This window comes from Centroberyx gerrardi, chromosome 12, assembly GCF_048128805.1.
Source record: "Centroberyx gerrardi isolate f3 chromosome 12, fCenGer3.hap1.cur.20231027, whole genome shotgun sequence".
NCBI lineage: Eukaryota > Metazoa > Chordata > Actinopteri > Beryciformes > Berycidae > Centroberyx > Centroberyx gerrardi.
The window spans coordinates 25938981-25962117 of record NC_136008.1 but is presented as its reverse complement, the minus strand read 5'-3'; the positions used below and the strand labels follow the sequence as shown (position 1 = coordinate 25962117).

At 42.4% G+C, this 23137-nt stretch overlaps 1 protein-coding gene and 1 non-coding gene across 2 annotated transcripts in view; one reads left to right on the top strand and one right to left on the bottom strand.

The window, feature by feature from the left end:
* adamts16 (ADAM metallopeptidase with thrombospondin type 1 motif, 16) overlaps nucleotides 1–18400 on the top strand; it is a 63598-nt gene extending 45198 nt beyond the window's left edge. Inside the window, exons 14-24 of the mRNA XM_078287284.1 lie at nucleotides 227–357; nucleotides 1122–1245; nucleotides 1420–1664; nucleotides 1853–1988; nucleotides 3603–3729; nucleotides 15021–15225; nucleotides 16972–17172; nucleotides 17313–17369; nucleotides 17599–17802; nucleotides 17929–18076; nucleotides 18285–18400. Of these exons, the coding sequence (XP_078143410.1) occupies nucleotides 227–357; nucleotides 1122–1245; nucleotides 1420–1664; nucleotides 1853–1988; nucleotides 3603–3729; nucleotides 15021–15225; nucleotides 16972–17172; nucleotides 17313–17369; nucleotides 17599–17802; nucleotides 17929–18076; nucleotides 18285–18400 (1694 nt within the window). The remainder of the gene's footprint in view (nucleotides 1–226; nucleotides 358–1121; nucleotides 1246–1419; nucleotides 1665–1852; nucleotides 1989–3602; nucleotides 3730–15020; nucleotides 15226–16971; nucleotides 17173–17312; nucleotides 17370–17598; nucleotides 17803–17928; nucleotides 18077–18284) is intronic.
* A 4352-nt stretch (nucleotides 18401–22752) lies between these two features.
* On the bottom strand, nucleotides 22753–22824 carry trnae-cuc (transfer RNA glutamic acid (anticodon CUC)). Its single transcript has one exon. It is a non-coding gene; the product is annotated as a tRNA-Glu (tRNA).
* Nucleotides 22825–23137: the final 313 nt, after the last annotated feature.

The following is a 23137-nucleotide window of genomic DNA, read 5'->3' as shown; positions in this document are numbered from 1 at the left end:
TTAGTAGGGATGGGACAATATGCTCATATCTCATCATATCTCATGATACGACGAGGTTCACGAAATAAAAAAAGTATGACTCTGCAGAATCATGTTTATTTCTGAGCCACAAATCTTTCTAGCAATGGCACTGGCTTGCATTTTGTCTGGAAAGTGGCGCTTACAATCCACCACCTCAACTTATTTCTTCTAAAACTTTCGGTGTCTTCTGTGTCTTTCCTCCCAGATCAAGACGTGTGTAAGCTGTACTGCTTCGCTGAAGGCTACGATTTCTTCTTTGCCCTGGCCAGCAAAGTTAAGGACGGGACACTGTGCTCTCAGGACAGCTCCAACGTCTGTATCGACGGACTGTGTGAGGTAATACTTCTCATATCTCAAGCAATGAGGCAATAACATGCGGCTCACTTGGAGGACGAGTTCAAAGCCTGTTGGATTTAGTGCTAGAATTAGCTAGAAGAATGATATCATGGGTTAAAGTCTTTGGGGGGTTGCTGTAAATTATGACAATGGATTTAGCTGCAGAGCGCTTCAGTAAACACCCTTGTTGTGCTATTTCACGGCTAATCGAAATCTCATGAAAAACAAACTGTTGATCTTCCACCGCATTTTGGTCATGTAGGAGAGAGGCATTTGATGTTGGATTTCAAATGTTAACTGGTGGAAACGTTTGAATACGATATGCTTATCTCACAATACGATTCAATACGCAATATATGGTTCATGATTCAATACAACCACGATACGATGTGATAAATAAAAGTTCAACGTCAACAAAGTATGACTGTGCAGGATTATGTTTATTTCTGAGACACAAATCTTTCTAGCGATGCCATTGGCTCACTAGAATGTGAACTACAATTTAAAAATGTCATTACAAAGTGCAAATAATATAATTTGGATGGAGAGCTTGTGAAATTGTGATGGTCAAGCATCTCATTTGTGATTACTACAGCTGAATAAAATGGAGCTAATATCACGATTCATTTTTCTGCCCCATGATACGTATTGTCACATTTTTGTATCGCTATATATTGAATTTCGATATATCATCCCATCACTATAATCTATCTTTTACATAGAGCAATAATATTGTCTGTATTCTTTTTTGTTTTCTCCAACAGAAAGTGGGCTGTGACCGTGTGTTGGGCTCCACAGCGGTGCCTGATGCTTGTGGGGTTTGTAAGGGAGACAATTCCACTTGCAAGGTCTACAAGGGACAGTACACCAAGCAGCATTATACTAACCGTAGGTCATATTAACCTAATAGTCCAATTCAGTTGTGTTGGTGATTTTTTCTGTTTGAGATGAAATGATGCTATAAGCTCTTAGGGTTTTTTTTTCTTTATCTCACCTGCCGAAACTGTAATTTTTTCTTCTTTTATTTTGCTGTTTTGGCTCGATTTTGTACTTTTTTCCCAGAGTACTATGGGGTGGTGACCATCCCAGCGGGCGCCCGGAGCATCCGTGTGGTGGAGCTGAACACCTCCAGCTCCTACCTGGCTGTCCGGGACACCCAGAGGCGCTACTACCTGAACGGGCGCTGGACGGTGGACTGGCCCGGCAGACACCCCATCGCCGGAGCCCTGTTTGAGTACAAGAGGCCCTACAACAGACCGGAGAGCCTCACGTCAACGGGCCCCACCAACGAGACGCTGGTCATAGAGGTATGGGACAGAAACAGATTCATTCATACACTCACTCAATCAGTTTGTTGGTTAATCACAATGTAAATCCTTCCTTCCTGCCTTACTTACTGTACTTACTTACTTGATTACTTACCTACTTACTTACTTAGTTACTACTTTTTGTAACCATTCATCTAGTAATCCTCACCCTATTCTCTGTACTGTAGATTTTGTTGCAGGGCTGGAACCCAGGTGTGCGTTGGGAATACACTCTGAAGAAAGCTGATGAGAGGAAGAACCACATCAAACACAACTACGCCTGGGCCATCATACGCTCCCAGTGCTCAGCGACCTGTGCCGGCGGTAAGTACAGGCATTAATGCTACAAAATACTCTTCATCTGTTAATATCAAAACAGTTGTGTTTATCCTATCATATTGCACTTGTGTTTAATAGTAACTCAAGATGTGTGTTTTCCCAAACTGCAATCACAGAAGTGTTGAAAACGATACATCCTGTTTAAGCAGTATGGCCCCTTACATCCTTCTTGTCATATTAAATCCTTTTCCATGTGACTAAGGGAGCACAATAGAATTAATGGAAAAAATCAGAAAGATATAATATCATGTATTATGCAGTGGCTTGTTGTTTTGACACATCAGAAGTAATATAAGACTCTTTTTATAGTACTTTCTGTATATGTTGTAAACACAGTTACAAAGTCCTTTATAAAGGACTTTGGAAATAAAAACCAAAAAAAAAGATAAAATCAACAGCAGGGGTGTAAAAGCAGAAAATAATCCTCATTTCAAAGTCTTTCAGAGCCCTGATGACAAAGACCTGATCACCTCTTGTTTTCAATCTAGACGAAGTAAACCCACCAGCCCCCTTTTTAGGATTCCAGCCCATAGATTAAGAAGCCAGCTTGAGGATCAATGGAGCAGCATCTAAAGCTCAGTCTGGCCCCTCTGATCTGTAATAAGGCTTTTAGCTGCAGGTTAAATGGAGAGGGGAGCGTTCCCATCATTACTGAGGGGGACATTAGTAGGTCTTGGGACTCATTGGTGGGGACAGGTGGGACCTCTTCTCCTTCCTATTCTGCTGGAGACCTGCTATTACATACACACACACACACACACACACACACACAGGCACGCACACACACACACGCACAAACAGGCACGCTCAAGTCAGCAAGCACACACATGCATGTCTGTGACTGGGGCAGTTTTGTCCCACTTGAGGGCTGCTATTAGGCTAGCACACACACACACACACACACACACACTTGTGTTAGACTGCTGTAATGACTTGGGCACACCCTGGTATGAGGATTTGAGGTGTGTATGTGTGTGTGTGACATACGTGTGCATGTGTGTGTAAGTGTGTGAACAAAGCCCGCAGTGTAGAGTTCCTATTGATTGACCCTGCAGGTTAAAGTTCCCCACCCCTGCTCTATTGAGGTTCAACTAAACCACCTCCACCTCTTTGTGTCCTGATTGTAGGCCCTAATGGGTCGGGGGTCATTTGCTTTATTAAAGAGTGCGACTGACTAACTTGACGAGAACGAGCGCCGTGGAGCTGAGATGTGCAGATTGACCTTGCCTCAGGCCAAATACCAACCGGGGGTCTGTGAACCTGGGATTCAAGTTTCACATAAATCAAACCCCACTGTCAGATGTGCAATTTGCACCAGAATTGACCGACACATAAATCAGGGCATTTCTTTAAAGATGATTTCTAGCCGCTGAGAAAGTAGAAGATAATACTTACCTGTAATTACCTGGATAGTGTGTCGTTTTTGACAAACTAGCATCCTATCTGAGAGTGGTTGCTGTTCATGAAACAAGTTCCACATTTTTCAGTGCAAAATGATTGGGGTAATATTAAATAGATGTAGACAGAAGTAAATGAGCTATAACTCTAAATGATGCCAGTATTCTCCTTTAATGTTGATGTGTGATATTCCCCACGCAGGCCAGATGAACACCAAGTCGGCGTGCTACAAAGACCTGAGAGTTCAGGTGAATACTTCCTACTGCAACCCCAGATCCAGACCGGCTACCGGACTGATGCCCTGCAACACTCAATCATGTCCCGCCAGGTCAGACCCCATGCTGTTTAACATGTTATCATATAGTCATTTAGTCTGAGGGTTCTTGGTTGTGATTAATTTATTTGGTTGAAATGTCACAACTCACTCAAGACTCTTGCCTGTGCTTAGTAATGCCACTGATACTCTGTGGCCTCTAACATGTGGTTCACTCTCATCATTAGAGTCTATGAGTGATCCCAAGTGACTCATCAGTAGAGGCAGGAGGAGTAGAGCAGCGCATATGACCTCATTAGTTTGAGCAATAAATCTGCAGTCTGATACATGCTTTTGAACTTTGAATGAAAAAAGGAATAATTGGTCCCTCTAGACTTGCTCCAACAATTAATCAATTGACATGTACATGCATGTCCATGTTCGGGAGGCATTGTGAGGAGGCAGACCGTCATCTTTAGGGATCACCAGCAAAATATCCACTTATTTAACCTCGATGTGCTGTACAAGAGATTATCTCCTGGTCATCTCACAGCAACAATGTTTTTGTTGGCAGCATGCCTGGTGCCTGGATTTTTGTCTTTTATCCTTCTCTCTATGTCTCACTGTCTCTCTCTTTTGCTCTTTCTTCATCCCATTATCTTTATCGGGTTCAGGTTGTAGCCATTTGTCTTTCTATCTTTCTGTTTCTCTCCCTGTAGTCCAATTGTCTCTCCACTGCCTGCTGCTCCACTGCGTGCGTTACTGGCCTACAAAACCTACACATCTGTGGTGCAATTTCTCGACATCGGGGCTGTCAAAAGGAACTGTTTATGGGTTGAGTCAACCCTTCCGAGCTTCCCACACTATCTCCTCATAATCTAGCGAATGAAGGGCGTCAGGCAACAGTGACGATATTCTCCACCCTTTCTCAGCCCAAAAAAGCACCTGTTCTACGATGACAGCATTTTCCTCCCATGTAATGCTAGTCTGAGAAAAGATAACTTACACTTTGGCCCAAAACACGAGTGTGAGACACGGGGAAGAAATTGGGTTCCGTCGAATATTCTGTTCTTGTCTTCATTCGGTTCGACTTGATACTTTACGAACTGTCAGGGACCGTTAGCTGTTTATTTGTAATACGGCATGCCAAGAGTTCATAAACTTTTTCAGCTTTAGAATCCAAATTGAACAAATTACTGTGGGACCCAGGCTCATAAAAACACTAGTGCTCTTGCCATATCAGGAGCCACCGGAGACATTTTTGGTCCGGATCTTCAAGAACACATAAGGTCACTTCCATCACCTTCAGTGGTTTGCTCACTGTTTCTCCGGTCTCGACTTAAAATATGCATTGTTCCACAGATATTTTACATCAATATATCATATATTTTGCCTGGTCAGGCTGATTAAAGCACACTCTTGCCACACAAGGGCCCACCGGAAATAGGCCTTTGACCCATTTGCGGTCTAGATCCACAGCGTGAGAAATATCATTGTATGTAAAGGTTCAGTTCTCAGTGTTGTATAATGTCACTGCTGTCACCTGGAGTGGTACTAACACTGTCTTCTTTGAGATATGATGATACCAGAGAGAGAGAGAGAGAGAGTCATGGTTCTGTGGTTCCAGGGTGTGGTTCTGTGGGATCTTGGCTCAGCTCGGTTGGGTTCAGTCACCGTCAAAGCGCCTGACAGATTGGGCCTAGGCAGAGGATCAAAGATCAGTCAACGTGGGCTGATGCTGTGGACATCATAGGGAGTGGCCCACTCGCTGACAGTCAGGACATGTATGAACACACACACACACACACACACACACACACACACACACACACACACACACAGACACAGACACACACACAGGGGAAATGTCCCTCCCTTGTCTCTGCTGTTCTGGACAGTGTCATGAAGGGTAAAACTCTGGCCAGAAAATGAATCAATGAAGGACGCTCTCAGGACAACACTGGTCTTAATAAGGGGGGTTTCAGGCTGCTGGTGATGATGATAGTGTGTTGTGATGATGAGATTTATTTTGGTTTCAGTTGTATAAACACATATGGTGACAATACACAAACTAAATATGTTCACACAATAGTATGAAATAAATTAATTGTTGATTGGCACTTTTGGAGAGTGGTGGATGTAAGTTGTACTGCAACTTTGGCCACAATGATTTTGAATTCCAGCCAAATCTTTCCAGTAAGAATTAATAACAGCGATGCAGTGTACCTTGAGACCCTATACATTCCTAAAACAGCTGTTGTTGAGGTGTCAATTCCCCTGACTGCGTTTTCTGAATATGTAGTTGGAGTAATAATTTCTAGGATATCACGCAAATCTGATCTATAGATTTAACTGCTGTAGAGGTCAATGAGGATTACTGCTGCGCTATTCTCCTGCCCCCAAGAGGAATTGTTTGGAAGTTTGTTCTGTTTTCAGGCATCAGGTAGTGCCTGGAATGATCTTGCTACCATGTGATTGAGAGACATGATGATAATAATATTCAGCTTTGCTTCAGATAGATGTACAGAATAGATGCATGATAGAGGGCTTCTAATGCAGTACTAATGCAGGATATATACAGAAAAGATGAATGATGGGGGACATTTGTCATGGCTACCACTGCAGCACTAATATAGAAGCGATGTGTAGGCTGTAAAGTTAGCCTTTCCATCATTTGGTGTGAAGTCCAAAATCCCTATGGAAAATATTAATAATAAATATGGCTAATTAGTTATGCAATTTTCTCCATGAAATAAAATACATTAACTAACATCACCTTTGTGAATTTTCGTCCTTCAATTACTTATTGACTCGATTTTTGCTAGCAAATTGCTAATTTTAGCTAGCTAACAGTTAGCCTGTTAGCTAGCAACAACTGGAAAACACAGTAGTTGGAAAAGAACAACTAACAAGAACAAGGCAACTATAACTTATGAACACTAACAACTGTAGTAACTATTGCAACGCTATGAAAATCTTAATAATGTGAATGTACAACACATGAGACGAGAGGTAAGGAAGTCACTTATGGCCTCTGTGTCAATTGTAGTCCGCTTTCCCAGATGATTAGCATTCCGTTAGCAAAAACTGATATTAACAGTAACTAAAATATCAAAATTCAGAAAGTTTATGGCAGTGGATGTTTTTAAACCCCTGGAACAAAACATAGTATATCTCATGAGTATCAACACAGCCCTTATTTTTGGCATTTTTCAAAAAGCCCATTCATATTTTCCATAGGGATTTTGGTCTACATACCAGATAGTGGAGATGCTACTATATTGCATACAAAATGACGCATTCCACCAGCCTCTATGCTGGATATATGCAGATTAGATGTACATTTGGGACTTCTACCATGGCTACTACTGCAGTGACAAGGCAGAATAGATGCAGAGTATAGTGGATGTATGGAGCGGGACTTCTACAATGGGCTACCACTGCATGTCTCTCAAGGAATAACAAGAGCATTTATCTGGAGGCATTTGACAGCTGCTGTTGAGGCGTCAATTCCTCTGCGTCTCTATTCTGAGTGTTCCCAGGTACACTCTTAGCAATGGTCTGAAATATCAGCCAAATTCCTGCAAATGAAATGGACACTGCTGACAAGTTGTGCCTTGATTTATGAGCAGAGAGTGGTTTAGTTGAGACACTGACCTCATCTTGGCCAGTGTTGCATATTGTCAGTGTCCTGCAAAATTGCTGTTGTTGCATTTCCAATTGTGACACTGTCCCCTGCATGTAGAACTGTTTTATTGTCTTGAGGCCAAGCCAAGCCATTGTAAATGCATTAAAATGTGAAACATCCATGGGTGTCAATGGGAGAATCAACAGGTTTTTTGGATTTATAGATATAGAAGTCCATGCCACAGACGGACACAACAGGGCTTTGTCTCATCTTTGTTGCTGGACTTCCTGTAAATGCAATGTAATGCAACCATAGGAGTCATTGATAAAAGGCTAGGGAGAGCAAAGAAGCATTTATCAATACACAGAATATGATGTTACTATCCCTTGTGCCATAATCCAAGGTGAGCATTTATATAAAGGCCCAATTCAGAACATGAAACATTGGATATATGTGGTGCGAGAGACATAAAGCTTGTATTGGGCAAGTTTTGCAGTATTTATGCCATAGTGTGTGTCTGTGCTCGTGTGTATAGAAAGTATAAATACAAGAACACATACGCAGCATACATGCAGTAGTGTTGTATGATGTTATTGTTGCTGCTGTTGCTGTTGTGTGGCCGAGAGCCCAGAATGACTGGCCATCAGCTGTTGTCTGGCGCACACACACACACACACACACACACACACAGAGTGTAGAAGACAGGGCAGGGCAGGAGAGGAACAGTGGTGGTGTCTGGTTACCATGTAGGGAAAGACTAGCTCACTCCCAACCAAACTCTCTCATCCTCTCATCAAGACACCCACGGGACAACTTACAGTGTCCCTGCTGCACCCCGCCCCATGAACATTTTAACCAAAAGTCTAAAACTAAAACAAAATCTATTATCACTGATGCATGCATTCATTCATATATACATATTCTGCACTGTCTCTCCCTCTCTCCTTTGCTCCCTGTTTTTTTTCTTCGGAATCTCCCCTTCGGAATCTCCCCTCTCTTTGTAATCTTCCCTCTCTAACTCTGCATTCCCACAGGTGACGTCTCAACACCTGCTGAAGCCATTACTATATTGTAAATACTTTATAGTAGTTTTTATATATTCTGACTTGCCATGGGATTGCAATGACACTCCAAGGCAGAATATCCCTGATCAAATATATTGAATGATTCATAAAAATTCCCTAACTAAATGTCTGGATTTTTTAAAATTAGATCTTAGAATAATAGAATGACACCAATTTTCTTTGACAAAACAACCCTGCAGTATTGTATTGTCTGAGGAAAATGGCATGTTTGGAACTTTGTAAACACTTCACTTCACCACAATCACTGCAGACTACAGCTGCTGCTTCCATGTATTTGGTAAAAATAAGTTATCCATCCAAAGTGGGCCTTTGGTGCATGGATGTTAATGTGAAAATCACTTTATCTCAGTTCCTGGAAGACTTTTGCAGGGATATACGAGGTTTCTTCAGGACACCAGTGTTATGTAATGTGGACTGAAATCATGGAATCCCAAATAAGTTGCCATTTATCTCATCTTTTATGGTAACCAACAGCTGTCCGAAAGGGGATTTTTCCTCTGCATAGTAATGCCATTGCCTGGTGTAATTCCCTCTCGCTCAGTTTGTGTATGTCTCCGTTTTGGAGCAGGTAGTCTAGGAAAATCCTGCATGATCACCACAGAGTCGTCTCCCTTTCACTGACATAAAATAGAGTTGATGCTGAGAGAGAAAAAAGCTAGAAGACACTCAGAAACAGGGATCTCGTCTACCAGCGACATTTTTGGTTGTATTATGCATTATGTGGACATTCCCACTTTGTTGCAATGTTGCAATGTTTCAATTCAATTCATTCCAGTTCAAAATCTTTATTATATTTAGTTGTGGCCATTGTGAACATAACACTAAATGCCTTCACCCTGTAAGAAACTCTAGAAACTGGTTCCTGGAAGTCTTGTCACTTTCAATGACTAGAAAGAGAGCTGGATTCTTGGATGACATCACCCATCAGCTGCCAATCATACTAACACTGCAACATGTTCTGCCTATCATTGCAATGCCACAACAAGCAATCAGTTAACACTAATCACCCACAGGACAGCACTGCAGTGCACAGTGTCCCACTGCCGGGGCGACAGATGACTCCCACCCATACTAAAACTGTCTGCACTCATGGCACTGTAAGGCGCTGTGGATAAAAGCGTCCACCAAATGACATTATGTTATGATGGCTACCACTGTACTCTATTGGCTTACATTAATAACTGTAGGATTATAAGGGGAGCACTGCTTTTACCTAGGGATTTAACAACACAACACAGACTGTTTAATGAGTTTATAATATATAATTAAGGTAGAATAACACCATTTTTTAATTGACAGAAGGGCACTTTTACAAAGCTATACCACTGACAAGACAACAGAGTGCTTTAAAATGTTACTTTAAGGAAACATATCAAAATTGTTAACGTGAGTTTAATGACCAGTTTGTTAACTCTCCAAAAACGTCAGTTGAAAAAAAATGTTTAAACAAGGCTTACTGAAGGATTTTAACTCAATTTGTCAATTAGGCCTTTGTTGAAATAAGATTACGCAAAGAAACAAATTTGCAAATATGCGAATCTAATTCATGTATTATGTTTCTGTGTTACACGTACAGTGGAAAATTCAATTATGCTCCTATTGGTCATGTAAATGTTTTTTCCCCCTTTAATTTCGGGGCTCCAGAGACTGTAGAACAACATATTTTAAGTGATTCCCTAAACATCATGAAATCATGAAACCTTAAGTATCAGTCCTATGGCATGAGAGAAGAGAAGAGAAGAGAAGAGAAGAGAAGAGAAGAGAAGAGAAGAGAAGAGGATCATGAAACTCTTGCTCACAATGCTTGTGGGTTAATGCCAACAAGACAAACAATTCAAGCTTTATCTAGACATTTACAGTGTGTGATTACACTGTCATTATATGGTAGCCAGAGACAGTGAGTGTTTCATTTCCATAGGATTCACTCAGTACTTAACTGCTTACTCATCTTTCAGGATGGAGTAGAGCAGAGCCTCCTTTCACCTCTCTCTTTCCTGCCCTTGTTTTCTTTGATCTTTCTTTCTCTCTATCTTTATTTCTGTCCTTCCCATCAACCCCTATGTGTACACATACTCACTCTCTCTCTCTCTTTCTCTCTCTCTCTCTCTCTCACACACACACACTCTCTCACACTCTCTCTCTCACATACACACGCACAGAGGCATCAGTGAAGCCTGTAAGGTCAGTTGTGAGACCTTTCCTCTCCCACCTTTAACCTCCCTCTCACCCCTCCACACACACACACACACACACAAACAGACCTCCAGTGCAGTGTCTGTTACCTGGGTGGCTTCATGGCCTGGACGCTCTGATGTGACGTCTTTTTCCTCCGTGACCTGTCCAACCCTACCACACACATGAGAGAGAGAGAGAGAGAGACACACACACACACACACACACACACACATATGCACACTCTATTACCACCAAGTGACAGAGGACAGATGTCATTCAAACTCAGCTGTGCTCAGACTGCAGACATTGTGATAATACACACACAGATACCCAATAACCACAGTCTGTCTGTCTGTCTCTGTCTCACTGTCTCTCTCTGGTAAAAGTACTTTATAAATACATTTGATTTCACTCTCTCTCTCTCTCTCTCTCTCTCTCTCTCTCTCTCTCTCTCTCTCTCTCTCTCTCTCTCATGCACACCAACACATACTCTCTCCTGCTCTCCCTCTCTCACAAAGGTTATCTAGGGTATAGACACACACACTCCTCGACTTACAGAGTTACACACAGCACCGCCATCGCCATGCACTCGCTAATGGGTCGGTGTGTTTACAGTGAGGTGGAGAAGCAGCGATAACAGCAGCTGTAAAGTCATCTCACAAACTGTTTACACTCCACTCTTTGGCTTATCGGCTTCATTATCTCTGACCGGTGCTGTTTAGATTGTGTGTGTGTGTGAGTGTGTGAGTGTGTGAGTGTGTGAATGTGTGTGCAGGCATGTGCTGAGATGAACCAGGTATTGTTGCTGTTTACATCTTTCATATTATATTTCATAGTATTTTTTGAGTGTTTGTGTTTGAGTTAGGTTATAGATTATTTATTTATTATAAGGTCTGAAGCAACTGATAATGTAATAACTGCCAGATAATCTAAAAACATGTCAAACGTAATAAAAAAAATTACTTCTAAATGGGTTGAAATGTTATAAAACCCATTAATGTTGTATTGTTGGATAATGTAATGGTTGATTATTATTTTATTGGGGGGCAAAACACATTTTTAATTGATGATGTAATAACTGCTAATAATGAATAATAATGTAATAACTGCATTCTTCTTATTCTCATGAGTTACTACATTCACATAGTCAAGATTATTATTATTATATCATCACTTAACAATATGTTGTACCCCTTATAAAGTAATGAAATAATGTGATGTTATTACATTAACCAGGAATGTATTACATGAACAGGTTTTTATTATATTTTCAACCCACTTAGACATTTTATCACACAAATGATTATATTATCAGTAGTTACTACAGCAGTTACCAGTTTCTACATGGTCCTACAACACAGTTCATACAAACCCACTACAGTTCTGATCTGAACTGAACCTTTGGTAGTTCAATATAGGAAGATCCATCTTTAAGTATAACAGTTGGGCTGCAGTAAGCAGGCTTCACAGATATGGAAGGGATGTCTTTCAATAGAGATGTGCACTGAACTCTACTTTTTATTTTTTGGTTGGTGAAACTAGTAATGCATTAGGTAATCCATATTTTTCCCATTGGTCACAGTCTAAACCTTGTGGCTGTATTTCCATGCACTAACATTCTGATTTATTTGTAACATTGTAGTACAGTGCAATGCTATTCAATCTGTGGTTTAATTATTTATTTATTTTTCATTGAGCACCCGGTCAAGCTTTTCTATGTGCATGCACTACTTTCTTGCAGTTTGTGCCTCCTCCTTATGCATGAAACTGTGAGCTGAGACAGAACATGCTGGACAGACCAAAACATGCATGCTCAGTTTACTAGACTTGCTATCTGTGGTCAGTCAGCCGGTCTTTGTGGGTCAAACTATTCTGAGGCCCTGCAGTTATTTCATTTTGCTGTGTCTGCACCCAGTGAGCCGGAGTGAAGTGGCATTACATCATGGAACAAGGTTTCTGATGCCTACTCACATTTAGAGGATGATATCACTCTGTCTCACGGTGCGGACACACATATCAGCGTTCAAACACACACACACACACACGCATGCAGAGTCACACACAGTAACACACTTATACACACCGGTCAGAGGTTATTTAATGCCCTCTGATGAGCTTCTTGGTCATCTAGACAGCATCATCCAGGCCACAGCGGCTATGTGATACTGTGTCCACAGGCTATCTGATCTCCCCCGGTTCTGTCTGGAGAGCGTGATGCTCGCTCATCCTCCAACAACACTTATAGTTTACAGCCAAGGCAAAGATCACAAGGCCGGTCTATAATTTGATATGGCATCAATCAGTATATTATGTCAATGGGTCGGTGAGGTGATAAATCCGTGGCACAGAACAGCAAATGTGAGAAGGTGGCGTCACTAGAACTAGAGTGAATAGAACGGGTATTTCCTCACATATCTGTTTTTGCACGGCCACTATAGAATTTTAATAATGCTGTCGTGGAAATGAGTTGGGAAATGAAACACAATGACCACTGAAATACCCCAGCACTTCATGCACCAAACCAATGCAAATTTCTTTGAAAGCATTATCAGACAGCCAAATGACAATTCAAAAATACCGATTTGAAAGCGAATGCCCTTTCTATCCATTTAAGCTCTGACAATCTCTGTCAATCCCTAAAAACCTAATTCCCACTGCAGGTCAGATGACTACATTTTATTTATATGTGCAGAAACCTTCTCGGCGGTATCGTTTCTCTTTTATTTGACATCTGAGATGCGTTCAGGTGATGCAACCGGCCCAAAATAAGACGCCATTAATTAAGTCATTCGATGTCATACTGTAGCAAGTAGGTAGACGTTCAGGCATAGTAAGTCCAACATATCAGCTAACCACTACCAGCTTGCATATTACGACATAGAAATACTGTACAGCTTAAGTATTGAGATATTTATGGAGAAATGCAATCCAAGAAACTGAATTTTCTTTCCATAGAGGCCAACAATACATAAGCGCAGTGTGTCCATATACTCTGATTCGCTCATGAAAAGCTGGACGCAGCCCAAAAATTGCAGTGGCTTTAGTTGTCATATATGCATTATTAGAATATTCTAATTTATTTCTGTATCTAATCACACCATCAAGGTTGATTTCTTGTTTCTGCGCCGAAAGCCCCCATAAATATAACGTCAACACATTGAATATACGACGTGTTAGTCAGTGGGCGAAATGTTTAAAGTGAACAAGGGAATGGAAATCATCATCGCCTTAAATATCTTTAAACACGGCTCTCCCTCATCGATCCAAAGGCCCCCGCTGTATCTGCGATGTAAAGACTCCGACACCAGATGGGATTCCTCCCTCCTATATTTATTTAGATTCAAAAGCGAATGTATAAATGCTCATCCTCCTCATACGACATTCCGAGCGAGTGATGCAGCTGGATTACTGCAAATAAAGTTTAGGCTGTGTATATATGCAGCTGCGTGTGCTGACAGCGGCGTTTTGGGTTGTTTGGGGTAGATCTGAAGAGGCTGGGCGGGTGCAACGCTTAAGGGGTGCTGTGGGGTGAAGGCTGGGAGAGGGTGACGGAGTGTGCGATGAGGGATTGAGCAATCTGGGATAGATGGAGGAAATTGAATGGGAGTAGCGGGGGTAAGATGGAAACTTTAGTGGCGATGAGGAGTTTAGGTAAGAAGGGGGTTTAAAATGTTGCAGCGGGGGTTTAAGTTACAGTGTGAACGTGTGATGTTTTGGCTGTTCTGACTTGTTCTGAAGTCAGTCAGCCATCCCTCTGACCCCAGCACAAGGCCTACAGGCAACACTCACGTCTGTCTGATGCCAGAGGTGTTGACAGTCCTCCTGAATGAGTCAGACAGTCAGAGATGTAAAGATTTTCATCTTTACGCCGATCGCACACATCAGCGATGCTGTTTTCTTATCTAATAATGAACAAAGTCTTCTGCTGAGGATTTGTGTTTCTCTGTGCTAATTAAAAAGGTTAACATGCCACAGAATAGTGACAGAGGTGAAAGAAAATTGCACTGAAATTAAGCTTCTTAATTCAGTGTAGTTTAATGTGTTTAATGTTATGTGAATTTTTATATCACATTGAGAATAGCTACTACAACATTACTAATTCCAACTTGCATTCATACTAATTTTGCCACAAATCGGTTGTCATTGGTGAATTGCTGTAGGTTGATATGTGTAAGTTAAATTTTCTTATGGGTGGAAACATAACATGTCGTCATCAGAGTCATCTTTTACATCCCCATATGGTAAATATGAGTCAGCATGAGACAAAACTGAATCAGTTTTGGTCTTTTGCTGTTAAAAATGAAGAAACCCAGGTGTTTAAAATGAGCAAAGAGCTGCTACTGGAGGAGATAGATGACTCCTACAATGCGATCACTGTACAGTAAATTGTCACTTGTAGAATTCCCGTAGGCCTGCGTGCGTGAAGTGATTGAGGAGTGCTGCGTGTTGACTCAGCGGGCTGCGTTGTGTTTTCCCAGCTGGTCTGTGGGGGAGTGGGGGGTGTGCAGCCGGAGCTGCGGAGGAGGGGAGCAGATGCGGCAGGTCCAGTGTGTCCAGAGGACCAGCCAGACCAACGTAGACGCCCTGGCCGACCCTCGCTGCGTCCAGCCCACCCCAACCAGGAGGCAGGCCTGCAACGCGCACAGCTGTCCCCCGGTCTGGACCGCCGGGCCGTGGTCACAGGTAAGCATGTGTTAAAGCGATATTTCACTTCATTTCTCCAATATGCTTACATTCATGTCAGTCAATTTGAGAGAGGACTTTTTTTTGGAAGTGGCAGATTTCCCTCCACATTCACTTCAAAGCCACACACCAGCCATTTAGCCCAAAGAGCCCGACATGCTGTGTCGTTATATGAACACTATAGCCCTGATGGCTTCACCACATTTTATGAGAATGATCTCAATGGCTTTAAACTATGAATGTGCCCATGGGGACCTCTCATGTTTTGTTCTCTGTCCAGTTCCTATACATTGTGTGCGGTGGCTTGTCCAAATCGCTCTGTTTCACTGCCTTTTTTTTTTTTTTTTAACTCCCATTTTACTCTGAATATCCCCTAACTACCTGCCACAAACGGTGTCCAGTTCACTTCCTCTCTGCTGCTCTGAGGTGTCCGCGACACAGAGGTGTGCGTCACTTTGTACTAGAGCTTCAACTCTGCCAGTTGCTTCACCCCATAGGACCCCGTTTCTTGGATGTAGTGAAACACTTTCAAGGATATGGTAATGATTTGGGCTGCGTCATGAGGCGTGTGCATAGGATGAGAATGCATATTGAGGGAACTGCCAGGTTACCTCCAAGGAATATTTTATAGAAGGAAAGGACAATACGTCACTGTGGGGAGTGGGAGCGTACATGGTAGTCAAACTGAAAAGCTCTCATTGTGATGAAGACCTCTTCTTCCTATTTTGGAGATGCAAAACATCTCATGGAGTCAGAAAGTAACTCATACATACACATACATACTCATTCATTCATTCATTCATTCACAGTTAGCCTGTCTGCCCCTAGTTGCCATTAGGAGGCATGGTAATGTCTACAGACACAGGATCATTCACTCGCCTCCTCTCTGCAATACTGCTTAACTGTGTATAGGCTGCTTCACGTCTATAACACTGTGTCCTTGTTTTTTAACAATCAATCCAGATGACAGAGTTGTTGGTAATATTTCTAACACTTCATTTATTTGCTTTGCCAAAGTCATTTGATGGCTATGTCAAATCTTGAATTACTTTTGACACAAACCTTATTTGTAGCAGAAAGAAGGTGGACCTGCCACGTCTGAAATAATACCTAGAATTAAGATAGCTCTAAGTCCAAAAAGAAGCCCATTTGAACCACATTTAACCATAATACCGTAGCAAAACTGGTTACTCTGGCAACAAGTGGGTAAACAGTGGAACAGGAGAGAAATAAGAAGGCATAGCCACTACTTGCGACTTTTTCAGTTTGGGTGTAAGCTCTCGTTTCATCCCCTTCCTGCTTCTTGCTTGATGTCTTTGCAATAAGGAATTATGAAAAACTCTCAGTAAAAAAGAATGGGAATACTTTACTATATCCATTCCAATTCTTAGCTTGTTTACCAGTCTTGTCCAGGCCTATATTATATGCCTATATGCCTATATATATATGAATTAAGTTAGTTATATGCTCACTTTTGTTTTGCCCAGTAGAGAAAAAGACACTAATGACAATCAAAAACCTAGTAACTGTTCTGCATATCATTATATTTCATAACAAATAAATACACTTTTTTGATGTGCTTTACCAAAACATAGAGAGATTTTTGAAATAATAAGAGGCTATTAATAATTGGGGGATATGAGAGCAATAAAAGAGAAAAATATAACTAAAAGCAATAAAAGAATTCAAATCGTCGTCATCATCATCATCATCATCATCATCATAATGCATCCGTCTCTCCTGCAGTGCTCTCGCAAGTGCGGCAACGGCCTGAGGAAGAGGACGGTGCTGTGCACGAGCACCAACCCCAGCGCACGGACACACACACACACACTGCCAGACAGCTCGTGTGTGGGCCTGCACAAACCTGCCAGCCAAGAATCCTGCTTCATCAAGCGCTGCCAGAAGCAACGCAAAGTCCAGTGGTTCGTCTCCACGTGGCAAGAGGTGAGTCTGCAGAAGATAAGGATGACTTATTTTACATTAAGAGAAGCGTAGTAGGTGAATTTGATTGTAATTTCTTTCAGTAAATACAATACATTTCTCTCTCTCTCTCTCATCTTCTCCTCCCCTCTTTCATCCTCCAGTGTTCAGTAACCTGTGGTCGCGGCTATCAGGCACGTTTCATCAAGTGTGCTGAGAAGGTATGTACTTGTGCAGTATGCACTGTGTTTATTTTTCAGTCATACATGCCAAAAAGTCAATTCCTTACGATTAAATTCCTACCATATGCATTCTATCAGCGTCTATTCATTTGGAATCACTGCTTTCAATTCCTAACTCCCCAGGTTTGAAGAGTATTATCCAGGGGCGTGACATGTTATCTAGTGGCATCTTATAGCTTATGTAATCTTTTATCCCTAAAAAAAAAAGGACACTGCGGGAAAATACAGAGAGCTTGCTGCCAAGAAGTGCCACCATGTCCCCAAGCCCTCGGTGGAGCTGCAGAGGCCCTGCGTCCCAGCTGAGTGTCCCGCCCGCACCACCCCACCGGTCCGCCCGTGGAGCACGCATCACCGCGTCCTTCCTCCTCAGCCTCTGCCTCGACCAGACTGGCACTCATCCCCTTGGTCTCAGGTAACTTGAAATGGAAAATTCACCTACACTTGGCGAACAAGTAAAAATACAAACATCTAGTCTCTTATAGGCGATGCATGAGTTATTGTACCTTCATCAGGGTGGTGTTTTCTTTGCTGTCCACAGTGCACGGTGACATGTGGAGGAGGGGTGCAGGCCAGGACAGTCCAGTGTCTGGCTCAGGGGAAGCCCTCCCCTGGGTGCTCCCTCCACCTGAAGCCATCCATGTCCCAGGCCTGCAACACCAACTTCTGCCCACAACCAGAGAAGAAAGGTACTGAGGCTCTTACATCATGCACTACTACTTTGACATATTCAAATCAAAACGAATCTGCTTGGAATCAGTAGTCTGAAACCTGTCCATTGTTCTAAAATGATTTAAATGGTGGCTGTGAATACATAACCTTATGACTTTATTATTTACAGAATGGATATAGGTAAAATAAGCTCTTACATGTCTTTTTCCCCTGTTATTTCCGCAGACCTGGTGTGTAAGGACTACTTCAACTGGTGCTACCTGGTTCCCCAGCACGGAGTCTGCAACCACAAGTTCTACGGCAAGCAGTGCTGCAAATCCTGTTCGAATTCAAACCTATAATCATAAGGAGTGACTCTGTCTCCGGCACAGACAGAAGGATAGTTAGATAGACAAAAGACTATATTTGACGTCCATGCTTGAAAAGACAGCTTGTTTTTGTTTTTTGCGTAAAGCATGTGGCGAGCACTGACAAACAAAAGACATTTCAATGGAAGTGGAAGAGAGTCGCAGTGCCCTTTCTTCTCCTTCGCGATGCCGGACATCTGGATACAAGAACTTGATGCTGACAGCACTACGCAGGAATGTGATCAGGTGGAACCAGGAAAATGGGGAATCTTGATTAAATAGGAATAGGAGTGACACGTCCAAAGGAAACTGAAATCCTGAATCCCATGTTTCTATCTGTAACTGAACAGATCTGTACCCAGGACAGCATCTCCCAGTCAGCCAAAGGGGAATTATGGCTTACAATGTCTCAGGCAGTGCTACTCGACAACATATGAAGTGATGTGATACTCTATGGTGCAATTGTTTACTGCGTTTACAGACCAGACAGTAGGGTACATTGGAAAGCCGGGGCCTGATAAGGAAAATGGATGTTCCAAAGAAGCACATAGGAAGATATCATTTTGATTTAAGGTTTGATGAGTTCAGGCTGGGATCAATCAAAGTGGACTCACATAAGAGGACTGTTATGAGATGGGTCAAGGTTGTGCGTGACAACATCATGACAACATCATGACAACATTTATGTCTTCTGTCACCAAATCAAACATGAAATCCTCAAGTTTCAGGAAGGAGCAAATGAATTGTGTGGCCCATGTACAGTATTGGTTGTTTTATTTATTGGCTTTACAATACAGTGTTGCTGGAAAACTGTATTCATAAGCGGTATAAATGTGTCCTTTTTATTATTGTAGCCTAAGCCCATTACTTTCATATTTTGTATTACGTTTCATAGGATTCCATGCTGACAAACTGCACCTTTTTTATTGAGGACATTTATTTTATTTTTGCAGACAAATTCCGTTTAAAAAATTATTAAAATCCCGATGGTAGACTTCATCATTGTAGCCCCATCAACAATGATGAGTGATAATACACAACAGCTATGGAGTGAACATACTTTATCAACAACAAAAGTTATGAGCATGCTGTTACACTCTTCCTCCAAATTCTTCGATAACACACAAGGCAGTCATGTATTGGATGCATTGATACGGCAACAAGAATATCATGTCATGTTGGTTCCCGTTAAAAAGCACTGAGAGACGATGGTTGATGCTGTCAAGGCGATTACTCAAATGTAAATGAAATAACAATAAACAAATGTATGTTCCTGTCAGCAACTCTGCTGCAGCGTGAGTCCTGATTTCATTTTCTCTCCTTCCATACAGGGGCGCTAAAGCTTTTCAGCCCCGGATCCAAGCTGAATGAATTTATCTAACTGTATTCTTATAGCAGTGAGGGTGAAAAATGGGTTCAGGAAGGCAACTTGATCCCTTTAATCATCCGTGTTGGCAAACAGAGTGTTGTCATTGTCATCATGCCCTGATAGAGGAGTTTACTCCAAAATGCAAAGGCCAATAAAGGTGAAATAAACCTAATAGCGATGGGAAAGAGAGACCAGCTGGGATCCCCTCCTGAACCTTTTTTCCCATCGCTATTAGGTTTATTTCCCTGGACTGAGCTCTGACCTCTTCCGAAAAATCTTTACTCTATGGTTGATTCTTCTATCCTATTTCCAGCAAAACGGAGTCTTTAGGCTGCAGTGGAGCACGGCGCATAAGCCAGCACCCGCCATGCCAACGCGGTATGAGCCGTTTCAACACCTATGACATATTGTGTCTGGGCTCTCAACCATAGTCATTTCTCAACAAGTCGAGGAGACACAGATGCCCAAAACATCATCGTCATTGTCATAATCCCCGGGACACGGCCTTATGGTGAGCGGAGGGAGAGGGAGGGGGAGAAAGGAAGAGTGTGAGAAGATAGAAATAGGGTAGAAAGAAAGGGGGGAGGGAGAGCATCTATGTGTTGGGCGCTGTCATAGAAAAATGCCCTGAGAAAAGAGAGGGAGTGAGCGAGAGGGAGAGGTGGGCAGAGAGAAAGAGGGGTTTTCCTCCTCGTCACCCATCTCCCTGTAGTTGATTTATAGCCGGTCAGCTGTGGGCACCGTGTTGCTGTGTGAATGTAGGCCAGTGTGTGTGTGTGTGTGTGTGTGTGTGTGTGTGTGTGTGGACACTGTATTATGAGTGAATGTAGGCCAGGGTAAGGGTGTGTTTTTGTTCCCAGGCAAAAGTCTGCAATTGGTATGGAGGTTCAGACAGAGACACACAAATCTGTACCATGCACACACACACACACACACACACACACACACACAGCTCAGAACAGTATTGCCTGTCTGCTGACAAAAGCAGTGTGTGTGTGTGTGTGTCTCAGAGTCAGATTTCTCTAACCCCCCCCCCCCCCCCAAGTTTCTGGAATGTACTGTCATCAGCCACTTTGCACCCCAGTCAAGTCAAAACTTAATCTTCTGTATGTGTACAGAGAAGAGAAGAATAGAGAAGAGAAGAGAAGAGAAGAGAAGAGAAGAGAAGAGAAGAGAAGAGAAAAAAAGAACAAATAAAAAGCAGTTCTCTGTTCCAGACGTTGTAACAGTGTCGCCTAACCATGACAACAAGCACTTTGCACCATGTGTTGCATCAATATTCATTCAGCAGCAGTGGGCCATGCAACCACTGCTAGAAAAATAATATGAAAAAATAAAATAGTCCCCCTATTTCCTCACAAAGCACAAGTGAAGTGGACAGAAGTGGAATCAAATTTTGAATTATCCTCAGCCAGTTATTTCTATACAAAACGGCAACATACAGTATTTTCTTATATGTTTCATGCATAACCTTCCTCGCACATGAGGCTCCCATTAGACAGCTAATGTGTTTTCACCTCTGCTTTAAAAGCTTCACAAAGACAGATTTGAAACAATGCGAAGAAAGAAGTGAAAAAACAAGGAGGAAGGGGATTAAGAGGACGGGGGACTTTTGTTTACACAGAGATACAGATCAGACGAGGGCTTCCTGGAGATGGCAGAGGTGATTGAAACAAATCTTGCGCCATCCAAAGTGTTACCTAACGGACGTCAGGTAACGGCAGAGGCGATCAGTCAGAGAGAGAGAGAGAGAGAGAGAGAGAGAGCATGCACAACCTCCTTCTTTCACTTTAAAAAACTCTGCTATCTCTGACTGCATCTGTATGGAGAGCATTAGCCCTTGAGCCTAGAGGCGGCACTCAGAAAGTTCATCTGACATTAGAGGGATTATCTTTCCATCAGGATGCACCCACAGCAATCGCAGCACCTTTAGCTGCTTCCTCTCAAATATTGGAATGACCAGGCCGGAGACAACTGCTGCCTCTCCATTCACTTTCAAATGCCTTTCAAATCCATATAGAGACTGACCAAATTACAACACTGTTACGGTTTTGGCAGACACTCTACAGATTTTCTACCTGGACCTCGACTTTCCCAATCTTACATTTTGCATTTCTAAAGGTAAATCAATTGGGATCAATTATTTCAGCCATTCGTGCTTGTGTGTGCGTGTGAGTGTTTATGACAGTGTGAGAGAGAGAGAGGGACAAGGAGAGAGAGTTTAAAAATACTGGCTGGACAGTGGAGGGTCTGTGGGAGATGAAAACACAGCAACCCAGATCCTTCACGTAGGCCTTGAGGTAGTGAAACACACACACACACACACACACACACACACGCACACACACAGACACAAACACGCACACACACACACACACACACACAAAATGAAATGTGGATTAATTTTTACTTAAATGCTTTGGTAGCATAGTTTTGGTAACTGTCGTGCCAATAAAGCACACTGAACTGAAACTGAATTCAACTGAGGGAGAGAGAGAGAAAGAGAGAGAGAGAGAGAGAGAGAGAGAGAGAGAGAGAGAGAGAGAGAGAGAGAGAGAGAGAGAGAGAGACTGTGGCAAGAGGCAAGAGATCGAGTGGAGATAAAGAGGCCGTTATCTGTCCAACAGCGCCCTCTGGTGACTGTATAGAAGTTAACACCACCCAGCAGCAAAAGCAACTCAACTACACCACAAGTACCACAGACACACTATAAGCCCTGATAAGAATACTGTAGTGCTTTGTCGTTGGGAAATCAGGTTAGATTCCCCGCAGTACTTTCATTCAGTAGACTTTCTTTAGTATTTCACATTTGGAATTTGATTCTCTGCATAAATGTCATTCTGAGAGGCTAGTTCCAGTGTATGAGCAGCGGTTGAGGTGGCTGTGAATGCCACCCATTTACCAGGGAATAGACTCTGTGACCTACCGGTTACGCGGTGATTTCTCCGACCCTCATCTCCATCGGCCCAAAACAGAGTTCCCTGACCGGGAATCGAACCCGGGCCGCGGCGGTGAGAGCGCCGAATCCTAACCACTAGACCACCAGGGACTGCGTAGAATAGTACGTCCACAATAATGAAACAGCATTACCAGCTTAAACTTTCACATTACTGTAGATGTTATTCAGACTGCGTATGTATATACCAATATTGTACAACGAAAAAAAATGTATGAATGTGGTTGAATTTTACCATGGTATCACCCTCCCACTCCCACCAAAATTAGATATGAAAACTGCACTGGTTCCAATGTGGGGTCTGGGACCTCCAGGGGTCCTTGAGAGGGAGTTCCACTAGGGTCCTCGGCAAAATGAGGTATTGTTTATGTACAATGGATAATAATAACTAATTTGGTCAGAGGTT